This window comes from Notothenia rossii (genome assembly GCF_949606895.1).
Source record: "Notothenia rossii genome assembly, chromosome: 4".
NCBI classification, from domain to species: Eukaryota; Metazoa; Chordata; class Actinopteri; order Perciformes; family Nototheniidae; genus Notothenia; species Notothenia rossii.
The window spans coordinates 48057973-48081453 of NC_136902.1; the positions used below are offsets into that span (position 1 = coordinate 48057973).

The 23481-nt window shown below is 41.7% G+C and overlaps 1 protein-coding gene across 1 annotated transcript in view; it reads left to right on the forward strand.

Moving 5' to 3' along the window:
- Nucleotides 1–4103: 4103 nt before the first annotated feature.
- LOC307035770 (uncharacterized protein) overlaps nt 4104–23481 on the forward strand; it is a 30185-nt gene continuing 10807 nt past the window's right edge. The window contains exons 1-4 of the mRNA XM_079675462.1: nt 4104–4218; nt 18143–18240; nt 19222–19344; nt 19450–19740. Of these exons, the coding sequence (XP_079531588.1) occupies nt 18217–18240; nt 19222–19344; nt 19450–19740 (438 nt within the window). The 5' untranslated portion in view covers nt 4104–4218; nt 18143–18216. The remainder of the gene's footprint in view (nt 4219–18142; nt 18241–19221; nt 19345–19449; nt 19741–23481) is intronic.

Here is a 23481-nt window from a genome sequence, read left to right on the forward strand (position 1 = left end):
CACAGTCCTCACTAATTTTTTTAATTACACAATGTTACAAAGTGGCATTTGTCATTCTAACAAAAATATTTGGTAAGCATACAGTACAAGCTCTGGCTTCCCATACACTTTTACCAGATAACAGTCAAGAGTATCATTTTGTAGTAACTCATTAAATTAAAGTGAATAAACCTGACAAAATGTAAAAATGAGAACCCTGCTAACTGCATTGATCCCGCACTTCATTTTATGGAGGTCATTTGAGTGCAGGAAGGTAGTTATAGTGTGGTCCTATAGGGTTTTCTTGAGTTGGACTTGTGTTGCGTTGAAACATTGCTAATGCAACTTAAGAAAGCTCTGACTCCAGTGTGCAGTTACCTTTCTATTGTATTCTTACTATTTCTGCACAATTTGTACTGTACTTGCTGTGCATAATTGGGTGCTAAAGTTGACTGAACTGTGTAAGAGTTTGATGATGTAGCAAATATGAAATTGTGAATCAATGTGCAGCACTGCCACTTTGATCAAGCTCATTTTGTGCTTTCTATTGTCTTACAGTGAAAACACCAGACCACTCCATTCACCGGTACAATATGGTACTGGAGATGGTAAAAAAGGAAGGCATCAGCAAAGCTGTTGCATACACCAGGCTTGGTGTGGATCGCAATACAATTGTGCATCAGGCGCCGATTGCTGAAATTGCCTTCGTAAACCCAGAGCTGTACAAAACCTTGAGGTCCAGCTTCAAGAGGAAAGACAGCATCAAAAGATTTGCTGAAACCTGTAGGGGCTTTTGCGAGCAGGAGCCTACAGCTTCAGCAATCCTCCAAAACAAGGACAATGGATCTTTACTTGACATTCACAGAATTCATGCTTAAGTACCCAACTCCTTGTTTGAACCGGAGCTCTGTGTTATGAAAATCCATATTCCTAGATGGGTTAAACTGTTGTTTTTCTGTGTAACATGGTGCTAATTGTGCTTGGCAGGCCTGCAAGTGCATAACAGCCCACTCCAGTGATTCTGGTGTCACCCATCTGTCCCTGTGGCACTCAATTAATATTCTGTTTTACAAAATAAAAGTATTTTTTGCTGAATAAACAAAATTGTAAAATCTGCAGTACATTTTGTGTAAATTCAATGACCTTACTACCATTTCTCCAACCCACCCCATGAATTGCTTAATACATTCTATACACAAGTTATTGAGCCGTTTCCGCTCTACATCCTGAACTCCTCCCTTCGATGCAATGCACTTCCGTTTTGGCGGACTGGGTTTGTTTTGCTAGCTAGCTCCGTTGTGCCGACAAAGCACTGATATCGCAGAGACAAAGAGGATATAAAAATTACAACATGAAGAAAAGTGGTTCGGGAACTACGTGTGCGGTAGTTGGTTGCAATCACTCGAGAAAGCACCTGAACGAGTGGTTAGATAGTGAGTGCTAGGACCACAAACCAGCACCCAGCACCCAGCCATGTTGTTCATTAAATACAGATAAACACAACAAATACTGCATGCATTGTATTTTTTAATATTATATATGAATATTTTCATAGTGATGTAATTGTGTGGGCTGCTTTTATATTTTAATTTGTAATACCTGTTAGGATTAAACATGTGATCTTTCTTGTTGAAGCCATTTCTTTAGTTTCCTCTCAACAATTAATTCATTCAGTGTTATTTATGTACAGTATGAGCTTAATATGAATGATGAACTGTGTTAAAAGAAATTGTAGCACTCTAAGGAACATATGAAATGCAATAATGCAATAACAGTGCAATAATGAAATTAAATTACATCAAACTTTATTTTCACTCAAACAGTACAGGCACATATGATATATTGCACAGCATAAAGAGATCATGTAAATGGTGCATTATGTAAACAACAGACAACTGTTGGCTCCTGTGGGCATGACCTAAATAAGGCAGTTTATTTTGGTTTTATGCTGGGCCACGTCGTCATGTTATCCTCCCAGTTTTGCACTGAATTCGGGTGGGGGAGAGTAACGCCATCTCCAGTCAAAGAAGTCGAATCGTGTTCCCAAGCTAGCATCACTGTTAGCATCGAAATCGCTGTGTTTACACCAGTGCCCGTCTGACTGTTTACATCGGTTTACACCGACAGACGCTGTGCAAAAGACTTCCGGCGGAAATGAAGTGCATTTGTGTAGTGTCATGGCGCTACCCGTGTTTTGGCGCGTAAACTTGTCTATTTCATACCACCATTAATCATATGTTATTTATCAGTGTAAACGATGGAACAGGTCACCACTTTATTTGAAGGGGCACAAACATGATGAAGTAATGACAAAGTCATGCTTAGTCAATCATGATTACAACACTTTGAATTCAACAGAATACATGCACTGCTATGACCGACCGACCGGGTCACCACTTTATTTGAAGGGGCACAAACATGATGAAGTAATGACAAAGTCATGCTTAGTTGCTCATGATTACAACACTTGGAATTGCTGTGACTGGTCTGTTTTTTGGCCTGACACTTTAACTGCAGATCTATATGAAGAAGACATGAACATCATTAATAACTCAGAAGTCATGAGGATTGAGATACCTTAGTTGATGCATTAATTAAGGTATTGTTCCTGCATTAAGTCATGCATGAGATACCATTAATACCTGTACATTACTGATAGTTCATGAAGTACTACATGAGTACTACATGAATTAATTCATGCTTTTTCATGCATTAAGTCATGCATGAATTCATGATGATTCATGTACCCTTACCGTAAAGTGTTACCATACAAGGAGAACCTAAACATGTGTTTGATTTATAGTTTCAAATTGAGTACTCTGTGTCCACTGACCACTGTGTAGGAGTCTTGCTATCTATTTGTATAAGCCCTACTTTTGCTAATTCTTCTCTTTGGTGTTGTGATGCTGTGTATTGACATTTAAAGTAGTAAGTCTGAGTTGTCAGATTTTTATGAGAACCTCCAGGGGATTGTAGCCTTTGCAGACCATTGACATGCACAACAACCGACAGAATACACTTCAGGAGAGAGAAAACCCGACATTCGGAATGAAAAGTTTAAGCACTTTGAAAAAATAAATCTCTCTCTCTCTCTCACCCCCCCTCCATTGTTTTTCTCTTTCCACTCCTGTACATACAATTAGTAATTCATTTTTAGGGAGAGCAGATTTACCGACATGCAGGCAGGAGCATATTTCCCGGGTTCCCCTGAAGGCGTCGTTGCTGACTCGTGTCATATTTACTGTGTAATTGATTTTTAAACACACCCGTCTCTCTCCATTCCCGCACGAATATTTTTTCCCCAGTTGCCCACAGCAATTGATCCATCCAATCTGACTGTGTACCTCTATAAACATCTCTTCATTATAAGATAAACATCATCATCTCGGCATTTCTGTCTTTCAATATATATTGGTTTCTCTACAGCCCCTCCCTTCTATCTGACAGGAAGACCTTATTGCACAAAGGGAGGGAGAGGATGAATATGGGTAGAGGGGGAAATAGAGGGCTTTAGGATTGAAGGATGAATGAGAAGAAAGCGTGCATGAAGAGGACAAAGGAGGGTGGATGACGAAATGGAGGGGGGACAAGAGGGATGTTTAAGTGTGCCTTAAACTAACTACAACTCTGAGGTGTTTTTAGCATGGATGTATAAAGAGAACTGATACAGCGTTGGAGGTGGTGACCCTCGAGAGCAAAAGTACCCTCATCTGGGCCCACAGAGCACCATCAGCGCCTTCTCGGCCATTCTAGGCTCAGTCAAATGAATGGAGAGGGAAAATAACTCTGGATTTGGCTTTTATTGCATTTTGAGACTTTTACAAAGCAAATACCGAAGTGTTAAAATCCCAGAGTACTGATGACCAGAGTAGAAATTGTTACACTTTGGAGTAGAATGGACATAAAGTACACTTCTCAGAGTGCACCAGAACCTCTCTTTGGTGTTGTTTCTTTGTGTGGTGTTAGTGTTGACTTGTGTAGTGTTTATTCTGGGATGATGGACTCCCTCAGAGTACTGTATATCTTTGCATTGAGTCTGTCTGGTCCGCATCAATCTTAGGTTTCGATTCGTCATCAGATAGGCCGCGCCTTCTCATTGGTTTAATGCAGCCTTGTGACTCTCGGCTTTTGAAAATATTCTCCAGGAAAAGCACGACTGTGACCGTTACAGATTGGTGCAAGAGTTATACATCCATGGATCGAACACGGCAACATTTCTCCGCAGGACTGTAACGTTAGGTAAGTAGACACCAAGTGAATAATTCTGAATATTCATATATTTCTTCTTGTTTTAATTTGTATAACTAAACAACTAAAAACGATAATGTTAGAAAGTAGAATATTTGTGATGTTATTTTAGTGGTAACGTTAGCCGTAGTCAATCAGATTAACGTTATTCTGACAACGAAAGATGTATTTCTTTGCTATTTTAGCTGCCGCTCCTGTGTTAATTGTTAGGCTTCATTCACACTGACTCAGGGGGGAAACCGCTCCTCTTTCCAATCATTCGACAGGGGGTAATGTTACGGAAGTGCCGCAGCGGCCTTGAATAAATGTTTTTTTAATCCATAATCAACTCTAGTCTGCAGGCACCGTTTGAAATAATGAGACCGTTAAAGTTAGCAGCAGTTAGCTTAACTACCGCCAATTTACGTTACTCATGTAGAATGAATAATTTCTAAGCTCTCGCCTCCCGCCCGATATAATGCTGTTAACAGTTAAGTCTAACTTTGCACTACATTTGGTACTGTACACAGGGTTCTTACACCTTTTCCAAAGTTAAATTCAAGCACTTTTCAAGCATTTTCAAGGTGCATTTTCAAGCTTTTCAAGCAGCGTACAGCTGTTGTAAATTACATATTTATATGCACATACTTATACTCAAATGATTATTTCCCTACCTCACATTAAATCAGATGTTCTTTATACTATAAACAACCAAATGTGTGTTTCGTAATAGCATTCTACATAAGGATGAACAATTAAAGATAAGAAAACAAAGTTTAATATTGTAAAATGAGTGACCCATATCATATATAGTAGACTGGGCATCCCATATAACCTGGCTGAGCCAATATAAAACAATCAGCCAACTAACTTTTCAATAAATTCTTTATTAACATTTTTAACATTTTTGAGGTCCTTTTAGGGTGGCAGTAAACATACGGCTCTCCAAGGTTAGGACAAAATCATTGAAACACAAAGCTGATATAAAAAAAAGCGTGTGCAGAGATCCTCTTTCTGTGTAAGAGTTTTGGAGGTTTCCAGGGAATTTTTTTCAGAATATGAAACTTTTATTGCCAAAATCTCCCGATAAATACATGTTTGAAGCTTGTAAAGGGAAGATGACAGCTCTCCCTCGCACTAATGCTTTTACGTAGCGATGCTCCCCCCTCCCTCCCGCTGACATTATGAATGTATGGCGTACAGTAATCATAGATAACACGGCAGGGTCCGTTACAGTTTGTTTTCATCTGATTTCAAATAAACAAAGTCTTGACTTTCAGAATATTAAAAATTAAATTAAATATGATAAATACAACTTTGAAGCTTGTAACGGCATAATTACAAGCGGAGAACGGAGTAACTTTACGTCAAAGCAGGCATAACAACAGCCGGTGTTTCTCGTGAGTGTTTTCCCCGGGAAACTAACACAATACACACAAAAGCAAAAATACACAAACACACACACACACAGGGTATATGCAGGAATCCTGAGGTCAAATTTAATACCTTTTAAGACCTTTTTTAAGACCCTTTCCATACATTTTAAGACCTCATCGCAATTTTGAGTTCTAACCGGTTACATTGGCTACACACTTTACCTCACATTTACTATATTGATTGTAAGATAGCACAACTAAACAGAGTGCAGACAGACTACTGAAGCCTCCTCTCCACATGAACTTCAACCTCTCTGTGAAGGTCAGGTTTAATGCAGTATGCTGCTTTGTTGCTTCTGTAGACTCTGTGCTCTTTCATTCCAGTAAAACTCCTCAGAAACCATTAGAAACCAGTATTTGACCAATAAACAAAACAATTGACAAAACTTTGAACTATGAAATATGTTAAACTTTTGGTGAGCTCCATATAGGAGCTCCCTCTCAAATACCCAGGGGTTAAATTGGGCTGGGGCTGTCCGGGGCTAAGCCCTGGCACATAGGACGATGCTCTGATGTCATCACCCTCACACATTTGTCATATGTTTACAAAAGACAATAGCAGATCTCTGTGACCGGATATAGTTTGGCTTAGACCCCGGCCCCACGAGGACGCATACGGTAAAACGCATACGCAAACGCAAAAAAGTCTTCCGTTCACACGCATTCGATTCATTAATGTGTCCGTTCACACTAGACCGCTGGAAATGCTGGAAACGCTGTAGTACATATGTCAGGCCTGTAAGTGGCGCTGCTGCCGGCACAAAATACACCAAAAGCAGCGAAGAAGACCCCGGAGCATGGTTGCCATGGTTGCCCTTCTGTTTATTCTCCGCGGTGGACGGCGTGTTCTCCTGTTGTTTATCTCTCAGGTAGTCCACCAGCAGATGAAAAACACCCACCTCTCGGCCTCTTCCAAGGAACGAGGGAACCGTGCGGCAGAGTTTCCGTTAAAAAAAATGTTCCGCCGGTCAACATGTCTGTTAAAGTTTAAATCTTCCGTACAAAATTAGAAAAGTGCCGATCTGAAGTCTTCTTTGTTATTTATTGAGCTTTAAAACAAATTGATAACGACTCTGTTCTCTGTATAATAATATTTAATAAACGGTGCCTGCCTCTCTTTTCCTCCCCCTCTTCTGACAGCCCAGCAGCAGCAGGAGACGTGGGGAGAGGGAGGCGGGCTATTTCATCGTTATCAGAAAATGATCATATAGGGCTTACACACGGAGCCGTTGGACCCCCAGAGCGTTGCCTATGCCGGTCTACCCACCTTGGGACCCCACCTTGGGACCCCCCCCACAGATCGGAGCAAGGCAACGAAACTTAAAATAAGAAGCAGCATTTTTACGGCGCGCTATGCATGGGGCCGCCTTGAGGGGGTTTCCCGACATGTCGTTTCAGTAAATTAAAGGGTGTTTCATGTTGTCGTTGCTGTGGGACTTCTTAATACCTTGGAAAATGCCGTTTAATACTTTTTAATAGCCTTAATTTTCGCTAAATTGATTTATCAACTTTTAATACTTTTTAAGACCCCGCAGACACCCTGACACACTCGCGAGCTTCCCCCAGACCAGTAATACAAACGAAAATATGTTTCCTCCGTTAGAAAGCTAGGAATATCCTCTTTCCAACAGTGTATAACTCAAAATGTGTCTTCTGGTCAATATGACTGATTTCGATTGAGCAAGTTTAGGCACGAAAAATACTACCAGTAGAAATGCATTGCTTTTATGTGCTTCATCCTCTGAAAACCACAGGATGGCGACTGTCGCAAATACTGACATAGGTACGCTCCTTTTTATTATTGTCACCTGTATAAGCAATTATCCCACATCGAGTTCGCTAACGTTACTAGTGTTAAATATGTTCTTTATTCTCGCGTCCAGGAGAGAAGCTTTAAAATGAGACTAAATGGAGTCTCTGAAAAGATTCAAATGGGATACTTTAATTAAAAAAGGCGCGGTAGTGTTACAGACAGAATATTGTTCCGGCAGAAAACAGCTGTGATCTGGCTCTCCTGAGCAAGAAGAGAAGAGAATGGATCTCTCCTCCGGCGCTGTTATATATCCTCTGCTGGCTCCTCCCCGCCAGCCGGCTCACCTCGTCTCCAATGTCCGTTATTGCATTTAAACAGAGGATAGGTTCTTTTCACATTCAATATATGCTTAACACGCCGTTTCTCCTCATATTCTCTTTCATCACTTTTCATTTAACACATTCTAAACGCTGTAATCAATACTCTAAACAATACTTCTCGGCTCGTTTGGTTTCCGGTCATTCCGGATGTTGTCACATGCTACTCTCGTCTGTAAACAATAATGTATTCAAATAAACTGTACTTTCATTTAATATTCAACATGGTAGTATCTCGACATCTATCGTTGTAGTGTTAAATCAGTAGGTTTCGGTTTTCACCACACCACGTCATTTCGCTTCTCAATTCACCTCTTTAGGAATTCGTAAATTAGCCACATGCTAAATGCTAACCGTAGATGAAGGATTTTCAGAATAAAAGCTTAACTGCTTGTGCACAAGAATTTCTGGTTTTTCAGTATAAAAGAGCGTTTAAACTGACGGTATGTTTAAGCTACATTATACCATCAAAACATTGATTTTCATTTCTAACAGTCCCTCCTTACACACCTAAAAGGTGTGTTTAATACTGAAATCAATGAGTTCTTCATCTGAACTTTGCATATTACATATCTCATATTAACAAACATACAATCAAATGGAATGGTTTTACAGCCGGCTTTACAAAAATACAAAATAAATTCTTGTCTGTGTTCAAACATAAAAGTTTTCCCTTGTGCATAACTTCTAGTGTTTACATTAAATATCATTCTTCAAAATAGCAGCAATGGCTTGGTATCAGAACATTTCTTCGTCCCTCCTTTCACAGAAACCGTTCTCATACCACGCTCAGTGTTAAGGCACTTGTTTTTACAAAGTGAAAAGAAACAAACCATTTTAGAATAGCAATGATTTTTACAACATGAGATCCACCATATTAGAATAGTATAAAGAATAAAATAAAATATCTTGGATTGGCAAAGTAAATTGAAAAATAAAAATAAACTATCTTGGAATAGTGTAAAGTAAATTGACATGGATTCTCATCTCCGAACATCCATATCATTTAAACTAACTCATCATTGTCATCCACATCTGTATACGGGGTGGGTCGTCTTGTTCTGCTAGCATTTGTAACTGTCTCCTGAGAAATTTACCCTCCCTCCTTTCATACCATTTAAGGTATGAAAGTAATATGTTCTCTAGAAGGGGCCGTTGTACGTTCTACTCTGGGGTACGGCATTCTAGACAGTCATTTCTGGGAGAAGATTTTGGTCAGTTACAACAGTTGTAGAGTTTCATCACTTAAAAGTTCCTACTCAGTACCTTTGGGTGGTCTGTTCTAATGCAGTGATAAAGTCCCTGAAATGGTGTGAAAACTTGTGGAATATCAATAACTCATTATACTAATTCATTTTCAATTCTGGTCTACTTAAATAGCTATGCTAACCCCTTTTACAGTGTGTGGAACCTTGGGTGCCCGAGCATGTGATAATTACTCCCTCCTTTAACAAGGATTTTAAAAACAGAAGTCATTTCATTAATGGTTTGTAGTTTAATTCAGGAATTTACATTAATGGCAGATATGTTTCTCCTTTAAATAACATCTCTAAATGTCAGGTCATCTGGTGAATGGATGACCATTAGGAGCTGGTGGCGCTTGTCTTTTAAAACTCATACTCTGGTGCCGTGCGCTCCCTCTGAAGCTGCAAGTAAGATTTAAAACATCTGCAGGGTGGGTTGAGCGACCCCTTCTCCCTAAACGATGTTTGTTGTCACAAATATGCACCATCACAATGAGTGATACAAGGCCATGCATGTATTGCTCCCAACTACATTAGTTTTAAAAAAAAATTAAACTTTGCTTTCGCTCTTTGCCCAGTGTCATTTTAAAACTCTACATCTTGGACGAAAAACAAATGTTATTTCCACCTTAATCTTCCCTCTTGAGGTAATAACCATGCTACAATGGAGAAATCAATACTCTAGATTGGAATACCATCTTTGGCTTGGTACTAGCTCTACCTTTAACATTTTCCATACAAATAAAGATTTGTCTGCTTTTATAGAGTGGTTACTAAAACCATTCCTTTAAACTGTAGGTCTATACTGTAACAAATTAAATCTTCCCCAAATTCACACATGAATAAAAAACTCTTAAAGAATAATTTGTTCATATGATGAAAAGATTGAATAATATGTTCTACCCTCAGTGTGTTTTTAGGGTTATTTAATAGTTTCCTCTTTTTTCTTTATAAATTCACCAATTGATTAATTCATGGCTAATAAATCTTTTTCTTTACGTATTTCTCGTTGGTGAATAAGTGTGTTTATGTGTAAACTCACAAACTCCCGTTTTCCTTCTCTCCCCCTCTGGTTGTCAAGCCACGACCCCCTCACATTCTGCCGGACCATGCCAACTCCTCCGTTCTTTCCTCTCCTCCGTCCACCTTCTCCTCAGTCCATCTGCTCTTGGATCCTTCCGCTGTAACTCTTTTCAGTGTCCCATCTGCTTTGCTTTTCATCTCCTCCTTTACAGTCTCTACTGGTTGCTTGGAGGGCGTATTCCGCTCTCATGTCCCACACTCTGCTCTTGTGCCCAAATCATGTGGCTCAGCTTGGAACTTCATGTCCTGTGGGGGACCGATGAGAGTGTGCCTTTTTATGTCACCTGGTTTTGGTTCTGGATGCCTCAGGTGGAGATAGTTCTGGATGCAGCGTTGGAGTTGTTGGTTCAGCTCTGGTTCTCTGTCTGTTCTATGGAGGAGGAGGAGGAGGAGTCTTCCGTGGTGAGGTCTTTTGTCTGCTTGGACGATGGGGTCGTAGCGTTCTGACAGGTGGAGAGAGAGAGAGAGAGATCTCGGGACGCATTATCTATAGTTAATTCTAACACACTGAGGTAAAATAAATCCAACCTTTTCCACTCTATTTTCCTAATCTTACTATCCATCTTAGTTGTTAAATGTCATCTAAACACAATTCATGTCTACTAATAATTTTACCATATCCCTAAACATTGCCTTCACCCACTGTAACATGTTTATTCCAATTAACTCTTTCAGGAAACCATTTTCTTCTATAAATTTAAATACCTACATGTTTCAAGCACCACATATTTCACACACTATAAAAGAACGTCTCCATATTTTCTCCATCACTTTAAATCTCACTGTTATTTCGAACCGTAGTAACTTTTGTGACTGGACATATCTGCAATGTCGCCACTATCTGCTGGGGAATCTTGTTCATAGAGTTTGTACGTACAAAGCTGTACTTGTGGGTTAGTAGCCTGTGTCTAACAATCATTTTCAATAATTGTGCTCAGGTCACCGATCGGTTGTTCATAGCTTAACAGGGGGTGTTTCTGGTACGGACTAAAACATGGATCCAGTGTATTTAGAGATTCCCCTAATCTGTAAATCCCCATCACTTACATATCCCAATCACTTAAACCCATCTCATCATTTGATACAAGAACTGCATATAAGGGGGTGAATCATCTTGATTATAACCGCCTCTTGTTTGGGACAGAGTATTTCTAACTCCTCCTCTTGTTGCTCAGCTGATCTTTTGGCTCTGGGGATAAGTGAAAGTCTCTGAAACCCAGCTGGAGTCTTGTTAGTGATGTGGGCATTCTATGAGTGAACTAATGGATCCATGTCTTACATAATATTGTACTCCCCTTCCAACCAGAAAAGTGCCAAGTGTAATGAGCACAATCAACAATGCTATTCTGACTCTTATCCCTAGGGGACCCCACAATTGGTTTGGCTTTGTTCTTGTCATCATCTCTATTTTATCCCTGGTTGTGTCCGTTACAGAATTTAAATAATGAGTACAAAAATAACATAACAAATTGGACTCTTTTTACAGATGTAAAACAAAAAATAAGTTTTCACATTAATGTACAATCTATAAAAATCTATAGACAATTTGTCTTTTGAGCTGTTTCTATCTTTATCTTATTTCTATTTATTGTTTTGTTCCAGCTCTGCCAAATCAGTCCTAACTCCCAATAATGTTCTGGAAGTTGCCAGTGAAGGGTGACAATGTGTGAGGTGGTGTCAATTTGCTCCTTTTTCTTTACCTTTAAACCGGAGCGCGTTTGAAGTTCGTTACAACTTTTCACGCTTCCGTCCACCGGGGATCAGCCCACTGTCTTTTGTGAACTTTCACCCTCACCCAATCACCTGGCCGAACAGGAGTCTCTTCTGATGTCTCGTCTGGTATCTCTGTAGTTTTCCTAGCCTGCTGTGTAGACAAAACTTGCATAATATTACTCAGAGTTCTGACATATTCATCCACTTCTATTTGTCTAATATCTAAAACTGGACCACTCCCTCCTTGGAGAAGGCCCGAGCTTCGGCATACCTCTTGTTGACTACATGTTATTATTTATTAACTACGTCACTGAAATCAACATATCTGTATAATCATGACACTCCCTCCTTTGAGCATAAAATGCTCAATTAATATTGCAATGATTACCCTATTCTGAACAGGACATGTAAAACCCATAACGTTGCATTAAATAAATATAACTTCTCCGTGTACCCACAAGGGGTACAAAAATATCGTATGATTTATGGTTTTCTGATGGTATAAATGCATATTCACTAAAAAAAAAAAATCAGCAATTAGCACTTCTAATAGTTTACTTGTTTCAATAATGGCTTTTGTAATGGTATTATGCATCATCGTTGCTGCGAAAAACAATACCCCTGGTGTCGCTAATGCGTCTCAATAATTCTAGGATTAGAGGATTGGTTGACACTGCTGAACTAACATATGATAAAATAATATTTCTCCAAACTGGAGGGAAAATATGAACTATTCTCTCAGAGAGTGACCTGCATGAAAGGCTGGTGCCCCTCACTCAAATGAGATATTGCCTTACACACTACACTATAAATCAGTAAAGTTACTCAAGAATAAATAAATAAAGACTGATTCTTGAAACTGTTGTAAAAACCCTACAACTTCTTCATCCAAGCTCTCAATCAGTGTTATGTTATTTAATCTGCAGCTCACGCCTTAAAACAGATACTTCAGACCGATTATAAAATTGTGTTTATGAGAAAAATGTAATCTGACTCCATAAATCAAATAATTGTTTGATTAAAAACTGCACTTCTGGCTAACAATAAATGAAGTTCCCCTTTAAACACAGCCCCGGTCTTCTGACGGGGTCCATCTATGTACTGGCTGGAAAATGTTGGGCCAGTCTCCGTCGCTCCGTCACTGTTCTCCCGCTAACAGTCACTCTCTAGTTCAGCTGGGTTCTTGTTGACTTCTTCACTGGTTTGAGACAAGCGACCCTATCGGACACCTCCCTTTGTAGCCAGACTTCACCACCACAGAATCGAGTTTCTGTTTTCAGGTCTGGACAGCTTCACGTCAGGTGTATCGCCCCCCCTTGCATATTTTGGGTGGAAGCCCGTCTTCTTGACCTCACTAGTTGTGTGGACACAATAGTTTTCTGTGTGGGGGAACAACATCACTCGTAATGTATTTTCCTTCTCACAATTACAAAAATAGTCTGCTAAATGTTCTACTCTGCTACTTCTAATCTGTGGATGCTCTGTGTAAATGCAATATTCTACTCACTATCTTTTAAATAACATTCAACCTCTCCCTCCTGTGGTGACATATGTGGCTCTATGTAGCTGGATTTCCAAATACTCTAGTGCTGAAGATGCATCACCTGATGGTCTGGTCCTCTAAGCTTCCTCAATGTTGTGGTTGATACCAGGCTGTCTGCGGCATTTGGTTCATGTTTGGAAATTCTGTACGTCTTTGACATCTCTGGGTTGCTTGGTATTTCATATCATGGTAAATGAGATGTTGTCTCCATTCTTCAATGGGTATAGCGTCTAATGCCACCACATCTCCCAGGCTTGCCTGCACTGATTGGGGAAGGGCGTTAATGACCGCGTTCTTCCACAGCATTACGACAGACGGTGAAACGTCATGTCGTTCTCCAGTGGAGTCCTCCCACACTCCTTCACATCTCTTCAGGAAGGCATACATGTCTTCCCCCGGTTCTTTTCTCAGGCTGTTGAGGGCATGTAAACTCCGTGTTGTTGGGTAGATGTGACGAATAGCAGCCCAATAATTCGACCTGATGTAGTTGAATGGAGTGTCATCTGGGTCATTTGTGCAATTGGCCTCGGAATCTATTGCTCTCACTTCAAGTCGTCTTTCAATCCGTCCGAGCAGGGCCCTCATGTCTCCCAAGCACAGGTGGTCCTGGGCTGTGTATCTCTTCAGATCATTCACCCACTTCTGACCTCCTTTCGTGAATGGAGGTAGCTTTGACACTAATGCTTCCATGTCCCTGTGAGTCCATGATTTGTATTGAAATCCTCCTCTTCCAGCCGCTATCAATGGCATGGAGGTATATGCACCGGTTCTTCGTTCTTCTTGTTCTCTCCGTTGTCTATCTGCCATCATGTCCTGGAATCTTACATCTTCTTGTCGTCTTTCCGCCAGAAGTTGTTGGTTTTTATCTTCCTCCCTTTGTCTTTCTGCAACAATGTCATTATGGGCTTCAACTGACTTTCGTCTCTCTTCAATAATGTCATTATGGGCTTCAACTGCCTTTCGTCTCTCTTCCATTCCTCTGTTGAGTTCCTTTTCCATTATTCTGCCGAGTTCTTCCACATGTAAGCTGTTTGTCAATCCTTGGCTGGCATCTTCCAGATGGAATACCAGACTTGCAACCATAGCTTTTCTTTTTTCAGCTCTGTTCATAGCAATGTTTACAGGTCCATACCAAGAGGGTTGTCCGGCTTTGATCCATGCGTTTTCCTGTTGTAGATATTCAGCATTCTCATGTTCAACTACAGCTTTTCTATGGGCTTCCGTTGGTCCAGGTTGATCATCTGCTGGAATCAATCCTCTCGTTTGCCACTGTTCTAACAGTTTCTCTATTTGGTTCCATGTCCTCTGTGTTTTACTTGAAACTGTTAAAGCATCGGATCTGATTTTTACCCTTTCCTTGATATCTGCAGTTGAGCCTGGCCCTGCGTCTAGTCTCAACTTAGTTTGTTTTGGTGACATGTTCTCTAATTATTTATGAACTTATCAAAGATGAAGCACTAATCTTCTGACTAGCACCTTCGTTGCTGTTTGTCCGAACTTTAACTTTTTTTTTTTTTTTTCTTGCTCAAGGTTTTATTATTTTTATAGATTTTTTTTTTTTTTAAGTTTAAGGTAAAATATTAATAAAGTTAATTAATATATAAAAAATATGCAAAATTAAAATATGAAATGTTAAAATAAAGTTGTACCGTGTATGGTTTTGACTTTGAAATATGAATTTGGTTCAAATTCACAATGTTATGGTGTTTCCGCTATTTGGGTAATAATTCTGTACTACCACCAGAGTGCGCTATTTTAAATTCCAGCTTAATCCACTAGGGAATAGCTGTTTCAAAACTGACTCGTTTTTAACAAGGAGAAACTTAGTTTCCTCAAAAATATCTTTAAAATAGGAAGAACATTACACTATGGTTAAACAACACAGCACATAACCGCCAAAACACATTTGCAAAGAAGAATATTCACAAAACCGCCAATACACATTTACCAGCAGAAGTACTTCCAATAGTTCTAACTCTAACAAGAAGTATGATGTTCTTTAGAAGATGGAATGCCTAGCCTCAGTGTGTTAAAGCAAACAGAGTACTTCAATTAGCATTTCATGAAATGGCGACTGCCGTGTGGCTCACCGTGAACATGAGGTCAAGACAAGATGGCAACTGGTTTTCCAACCTTTGACCTGAAGAACAAAGGGATTTGAGAAAACACCTGGAGTTGAAATTGGTGAGGTGATATTTTGTCTAGTAAATTCAACACACAACACTGTAGTTTAAAATAACATTTCTATTTAGTTTACAATGATAAATGGGCCTCATACCCTTACGTCATAGCCCTCTACCCATGTACGTAAATGTTTTGACTTTAAGAGCAAGTATGGTCATCTCTTCTGTTTAAACACGCTATTTATGGGACAAATAGGACGCTATCCAAACACAATCAGAAGAATATCGTCTATCTAACGCACGAATGTCGCACTTCCTGCCGTAATCCACAACGCAATGTCTTGAAAAACAGAAATAAAGTAACCACTGAAAGCTTCAAACTCCTCAGGCCTTTTCCTTGAAAAAGGACTTTTTTAAAACAGCCTCACACTGTTGTTACACAAAACACTCACTCCAATAACCTTAGCTTCAAACTTTGGCTGTGTCTTTGCCTCAAGCAGTCCCGACTGCTTAATGGCCTAAAACCATTCACGTAAAACGTAAAACGCAACAAAAGACACATATAGTGATTGGCCTCTAGCCGACATGTAATAACAGACAAACGAATAGCATGCAGGGTTAAATAGAAAAAAAGAAATTGAACTCACCCTGCCTGTAACAAAGCAACGCCACGTGGTAGGATACCAATGTTTATCAATTTAGGCTTGTTTTAACTTAAATTGCACAGCTATTTTCAGGATCCGCTGGCCGCCGTCAAACACACAGAACTAACATTGTCCTACATTAACTATTGAAGAATTCGATATAACAGGTTTCTCCTTACCTAGTTGATTTGAGCTCTCTGTGTGTTGAACGGATGCCAGCAGGTCCAGCAAGCAGCCCGCTGTAGTCTCTCCCGGTTTTGCGAGATCCCGGCTAGCTCGCCAATTGTTAAATATGTTCTTTATTCTCGCGTCCAGGAGAGAAGCTTTAAAATGAGACTAAATGGAGTCTCTGAAAAGATTCAAATGGGATACTTTAATTAAAAAAGGCGCGGTAGTGTTACAGACAGAATATTGTTCCGGCAGAAAACAGCTGTGATCTGGCTCTCCTGAGCAAGAAGAGAAGATAATGGATCTCTCCTCCGGCGCTGTTATATATCCTCTGCTGGCTCCTCCCCGCCAGCCGGCTCACCTCGTCTCCAATGTCCGTTATTGCATTTAAACAGAGGATAGGTTCTTTTCACATTCAATATATGCTTAACACGCCGTTTCTCCTCATATTCTCTTTCATCACTTTTCATTTAACACATTCTAAACGCTGTAATCAATACTCTAAACAATACTTCTCGGCTCGTTTGGTTTCCGGCCATTCCGGATGTTGTCACATGCTACTCTCGTCTGTAAACAATAATGTATTCAAATAAACTGTACTTTCATTTAATATTCAACATGGTAGTATCTCGACATCTATCGTTGTAGTGTTAAATCAGTAGGTTTCGGTTTTCACCACACCACGTCATTTCGCTTCTCAATTCACCTCTTTAGGAATTCTTAAATTAGCCACATGCTAAATGCTAACCGTAGATGAAGGATTTTCAGAATAAAAGCTTAACTGCTTGTGCACAAGAATTTCAGTTTTTTCAGTATAAAAGAGCGTTTAAACTGACGGTATGTTTAAGCTACATTATACCATCAAAACATTGATTTTAATTTCTAACACTAGCTTAAACAAACATAACATGCAACGTTAGCCTAATCCAAAATGCTCTACTACGGCTTACCTTTCATATGGCTCGTCAGCGCAGACTCTCCCATCGCGAATAATTGAAATTCTTTAAATTCTTTGTGGCAAACTGTGCAGAAGGTGAATCGTTGGGTTGATCCTCGTTTTAGCCACAGCTTGTATTTCTTTTCGGATAGCCAACGCTCGTTAAAACGGCAACCTCCTGGCATACTGTTATTCTCTCATTAGAATGTCCAGGTCACACAAAATAAAACACTTGCAGGTCGCGCGCATAGCGCGGGAAGGCCTGAGCGGAGCTGTTTTATGTAGAAGCGAAGCAACTAAGCTCGCTCCGACTTCTTTATTTTCTTTTAATCTAAAAACCGAACTATTCAGTCAGACAGCAATTTATTGTAAAAGTAAAGCATTTACAATTTCAAGCACTTTATCTCAAATCCAAGCACCATTCCCAAAATTCAAGCACTTTTCAAGTCATGAAAACACCTCGTAAAGATTCAAGCATTTTCAAGGATTTCAAGCACCCGTACGAACCCTGTGTACATGTGCAATTGACCAATTCCAGTTGTGGAGGAAGTTTCATATGATTTAGGTTAAGTAAAAGTACAAATACCACCCTGTCAATATACTATAAGTAAAAGGCCTGCACTTAAAACCTGACTTAAGTAAAAGTATGCGATTACAATCAGCTAAATGTACTTTAAGTATAAGTAAAAGCACTCATTGTGCATTGAAATTGTTCCTGTCAGTGTTTTACTTTATTTGGGATGCTTTTAGGTTTTATATTACTGCTGCATGAATGTCTATGTTACATTTGACTTCTGTTCATGGTAATGGCCGAGCTGATCTGATTTGCTATCAAATGTTTTTGTCAGTGTCTGACCCATCCAGCCAAATATGATGTACAGTGTACTTATATTTTTGTTTATTGTTATCTTACAGTCATCTCCAGCCTTCAGGAGTACTCTGGTCCAGTGGAGGCAACCCTACATCCTAGCAGTTGGGACCACAGCTCCATGAGTACTACATTGTGTTGGATGGTGAGCTCCTTCCCTGCAAGGCCAAGTCTTCCCTGTCAGTTTTGATGAACTTTTTAAAGCACATTATGTGTTTGGGATCTCCTACGACCAGGCCTTAAATGTGACCTGCTCTATCGAAATCAGTCGCATTAACCCGAAGACACATTTTGAGTTGTATATGTCGCCAGTAGGGATGGGATTTTTGTATGTTGAATGATGATGCGTTATATTTACTGTCTGTATATGTATTTTAAGCAGAAGTGGGGACAAATGTGTGTTTCCATTCATAAAAAGGGGTTAGCTGTCAGGTGGGCGGAGTATGCGTGTTGTCGCAGTTGGTGTGAATCAGCTGGATGAGGGCAGCGTGATTGGCTGCTGCCAATCAATGAGTCACAACCTTCCGAACGTCAGCCCATCTCACTATCCTTTAGACCACCACTACTTATGCCCCCAGGCCTCCACAAACCCAACCAGCTGCCATGCCTTCATGTTCCTTAGTACCCCCACCTGCCCAGGACAGCCAGGCATTATGGGACTCCCTGCGGGCAGAGCTCCAACAGGACCTTAAAGACCAGATGTTAACACTGGGCATGTCTCTCATGGAAGAGATGCGTGGTCAAATTGCTAACCTCTCTCTGGGGCCTGTTGACTCGACTGCACAGAGGCAAAACCCACAAGCAGGGCCCGCATTTCAGCCTAGGCCTCGTCAACCACCCCCGGGCACAGCCAGGACTCAGTTCCAGTGGGACCCTCAAGGTCGGCCAATCTGTTTAGAGTGTGGGTAGGCGGGCCACACCCGCCGGTTCTGTTCCAGACGACGCTCTGGACCTTCTGATTTTAGTCCCCTCGGTCGCTGCCGGGGAGGGGACCCAGACCACACCCTCAACAAAGCCTGCATTTATTGGTACCTATGTAATTGATGTAATTATAAGTGGTGAAAATATTCCTTGTATATTGGACACTGGTTCGTAAGTCACTCTGTTCAGTTATTCTCTGTTTCAGGAGAAGTTTGGGGAAAGATTGGTCCGAAGAGACATCCCCTGGCTCACTCTGAAGGCGGCAAATGGGCTTCAAATCTCATACATTGGATCTGCGCTTTTGGACTTTGAGGTCAATGGGGTGAAGGTAATGGGGAAGGGTGTGGTGGTGGTTGAAGATTCCTGCCTGCAACAGGAATGTGCCTTATTGGGGATGAATTTGATTGGGGACTGTTGGCAAACTATCTTCCAGGATGGTCACCAAGGAGAGGCGGCCTTCAGGTCAACACTGCCACTTGCGGTCAGCACAGCCTGGGGAAAGGCTTTTGCTGTTTGTCGACGAGTGGGCCGTGTTGGATCCCCCACCGAACTGCAGGGGGTTGCCAAACTGCCCCGTCAGTCCACTATGTTGGTTCCCCCAGAGACAGAAATGATTATCTGGACCCAGGTGCCCCAAGCAGTTGGCACCCCAGACTGCTGTGTTATGGTGGAAAATCTCCAGAATGATGACCAGGAGTGGCGGGTAGCGAGGACACTGAGCTGGGTAAGGAGTGGAAGAGTGCCGATAAGAGTGTGTAACCCCCATCCCTTCTCCATAGAGATCCCCCAGCGTCGTACCCTGGCTACAGTGTCCCAGGTGGATCCTCAGGCTGTGAAGACCGAGGAGGAGTTGGTGTTGACCCACACGGGGCCATCTGCGGTGGAGGTAGAGGTGAGGAGTATAAGCAGCACTCCAGTCCCGAATGCTACTGTACCTCCAGATCATCCGGCCCTGGCATTGCAGGGAGAGGACCTCAACCATAACGAGCAGCAGCGTTTAAGTGATCTACTTCGGAGGTGGACCAAGGTTTTTGCAGCCAATGAAGATGATTTTGGCCACACAAGTGCAGTCTTGCATCAGATCCCTACCGGTGATGCACCTCCAATCCGACAGAGACACAGGCCAGTTCCACCAACACTCTATGCTGAGTTATGAGCCCTACTGGAAGATATGTTGGAAAATGGGGTTGTAAGGGAAAGTTCCAGCCCCTGGGCAGCACCTGTAGTGTTGGTAAGGAAAAAGGATGGATCGTGGCGTTTTTGTGTAGATTACTGGAAACTTAATGCCATAACTCACAAAGATGCTTTTCCTTTGCGAAGAGTCGTAGAGTCGCTCACCCACCTCAAGGAGTCAGCTTGGTACTCCACCCTGGATCTGGCTAGCGGTTACTGGCAGGTTGCGGTGGACCCCCGAGACCAGGAGAAAACCGCCTTCACAACACCAGTGGGCCTCTTCCAGTTTGAGCTGATGCCGTTTGGTCTGTGCAATGCTCCAGCCACATTCCAGCGGCTCATGCAACGCTGTTTGGGATGGCAAGTAAATGACTTTCTATTGATATACCTGGATGATATCATTGTGTATTCTCCCTGCTTTGATAGTCATCTTAAGCACCTGGAACAAGTGTTTGAGAGACTACGCCAGCACGGCCTAAAGCTCCAGCCCCACAAATGTCACCTGTTCCAGAAGGAATTGAAGTACTTGGGACATGTGGTCAGTAAGAAAGGGGTGGCCACGGACCCAGAAAAAACTGCAGTTGTGCAGGAATGGCCGGTCCCCAAGACAGTCACTCAAGTCCGTTCTTTCTTGGGCTTTGCAGGCTACTACCACCGATTCATCCCTGCCTTTTCCCGGCTGGCAGCTCCCCTGAATTTTCTGCTTCGGGGTACTGTAGGGGTTAAATCAACAACAGTTAAGTGGTCTCAAGAGTGCCAGGGTGCGTTTGAGGAACTTAAGCGAGCTCTATTAAAGGCGCCTGTGTTGGCTTATGCAGATTTCAAATTACCCTTCCTGTTGTATACAGATGCCAGCTTGGATGGGCTGGGTGCAGTACTATCACAGGTTCAGCAGGGGAGGGAACGAGTGATTGCATATGCCAGCCCTAGTCTAAGCCCTAGAGAAAAGAATGACCAGAACTATGATTCTTTTAAGTTAGAGTTTCTGGCGCTATTTTGGGAAATCACAGAGAAGTTCAAACACTACTTGTGGGGCACAGAATTCACAGTGTTTACAGACAACAATCCCCTGGTACACCTGGGGACAGCCAACCTCGGGGCCATGGAACAGAGGTGGGCAGCCCAGCTGGCAAACTTCACCTTTTCAGTCAAGTATCGACCCGGTGTGGAAAACCGGAATGCAGATGTCTTGTCCCGGCTCCCAGGGGAAGTAGATGTCAAAGCAGTCTACAACGTGTCCAGAGCTCAGGGAGGTCTAAGAGTGAATGATCCACTAGCTGGAAAGGACTGTAATCCAGGGTCTTGGCTGGAGTGTCAACAGGGAGACCCAGAGTTGGAAAAGGTGAGACAATTGATAAACCGAGGGTTAAATGTGTCTCAGGTGCGACGGTCTGAGTTCCCCCAAGTGCACGGGTGGTTACAGACATGGGATCGGCTGGAACTTTGTGACGGAATCTTGGGGCGCTGCTTTCAGGAACCCGACACAGGCCAGCAGGCTTTCCAGTTGATTGTCCCAACCCAACATGCCTGGGAGCTGTGGGAAGATTACCACAAAGCGGCTGGACATGCCAACAGCGAAAAGGTCTCTAGTATCCTGCAGCGCAGATTCTACTGGCTGGGGACGGCTAAGGACATAAAGTCCTGGACAGTAGTATGCCCACAATGTGTGACAGGGAAGGCTGGTCCCAAGGTGAGGGCCCCTATTCAGCCCATTGTATCCAGTTACCCATGGGAGGTTGTAGCCCTGGACTATTTATCATTGGGACGGCCAACCGACACCCACCACAGGGTGTCCGCGGGGTCTTAAAAAGTATTAAAAGTTGATAAATCAATTTAGCGAAAATTAAGGCTATTAAAAAATATTAAACGGCATTTTCCAAGGTATTAAGAAGGTCCACAGCAACGACAACATGAAACAGTGAAACACCCTTTAATTTACTGAAACGACATGTCGGGAAACCCCCCAAGGCGGCCTCATGCATAGCGCGCGCCGTAAAATGCTGCTTATTATTTTAAGTTTCGTTGCCTTGCTCCGCTCTGTGGGGGGGGGGGGAAACTAAGCGACTACGGTAACGGGTCCCAAGGTGGGTAGACCGGCATACGCAACGCTCTGGGGGTCCAACGGCTCCGTGTGTAAGCCCTATATGATCATTTTCTGATAACGATGAAATAGCCCGCCTCCCTCTCCCCGCGTCTCCTGCTGCTGCTGGGCTGTCAGAAGAGGGGGAGGAAAAGAGGCAGGCACCGTTTATTAAATATTCTTATATTATTATACAGAGAACAGAGTCGTTATCAATTTGTTTGAAAGCTCAATAAATAACAAAGAAGACCTCTGACCGGCACTTTTCTAATTTTGTACGGAAGATTTAAACTTTAACGGACATGTTGACCGGCGGAACATTTTTTTTACGGAAACTGCCGCACGGTCCCCTCGTTCCTTGGAAGAGGCGGTGAGGTGGGTGTTTTTCATCTGCTGTGGACTACCGGAGAGATATACAGCAGGAGAACACGCCGTCCACCGCGGAGAATAAACAGAAGGGCAACCATGCTCCGGGGTCTTCTTCACTGCTTTTGGTGTATTTCGGGAGGCAGCAGCGCCACTTACAGGCCTCGTTTCCAGCATTTCCAGCGGTCTAGTGTGAACGGACACGTTAATGAATCGAATGCGTGTGAACGGAAGCCTTTTTTGCGCTTGCGTATGCGTCCTCGTGGGGCCGGGGTCTAAGCCAAACTATATCCGGTCACAGAGATCTGCTATTTTAAAGTAAAGTCAACACATATCGACCCTAAATACACTGTAAAAAAAAAATCCGTTGAAAAACGGACAAAGTGCTGGTAATTTGCTGCCAGGACATTGTCCGTTATTCTACAGACACTTCCGTCAACCCTTTAACGGATATTTCTGTAGATTAACAAGACTTTGTCTGTACCATATACGGACACTTCTGTCAACCTTATAACGGATATTTCTGTAGATTAACAAGACTTTGTCCGTAATATTTACGGACACTTCTGTTAATCCTAATACGGACAATTCCGTATTTTAACAGTCCTTAGTATGTACTATTTACAGACACTTCCGTTAATCCCAATATCTTTTTTTTTAAATCTTGGGATAAAAAATATATATATATCCTAATACTAAATAAATAACAATCATTACACTTTCAAGCAAACTGAATAAAGCACAATATATAGAAATTGAACAAAATGTATACCATTTTTTCCATACAAGTGCATTTATTTCCTTTTTGCTAATGTATAAAGTGCATTTAATGATGAAATGAAAAAA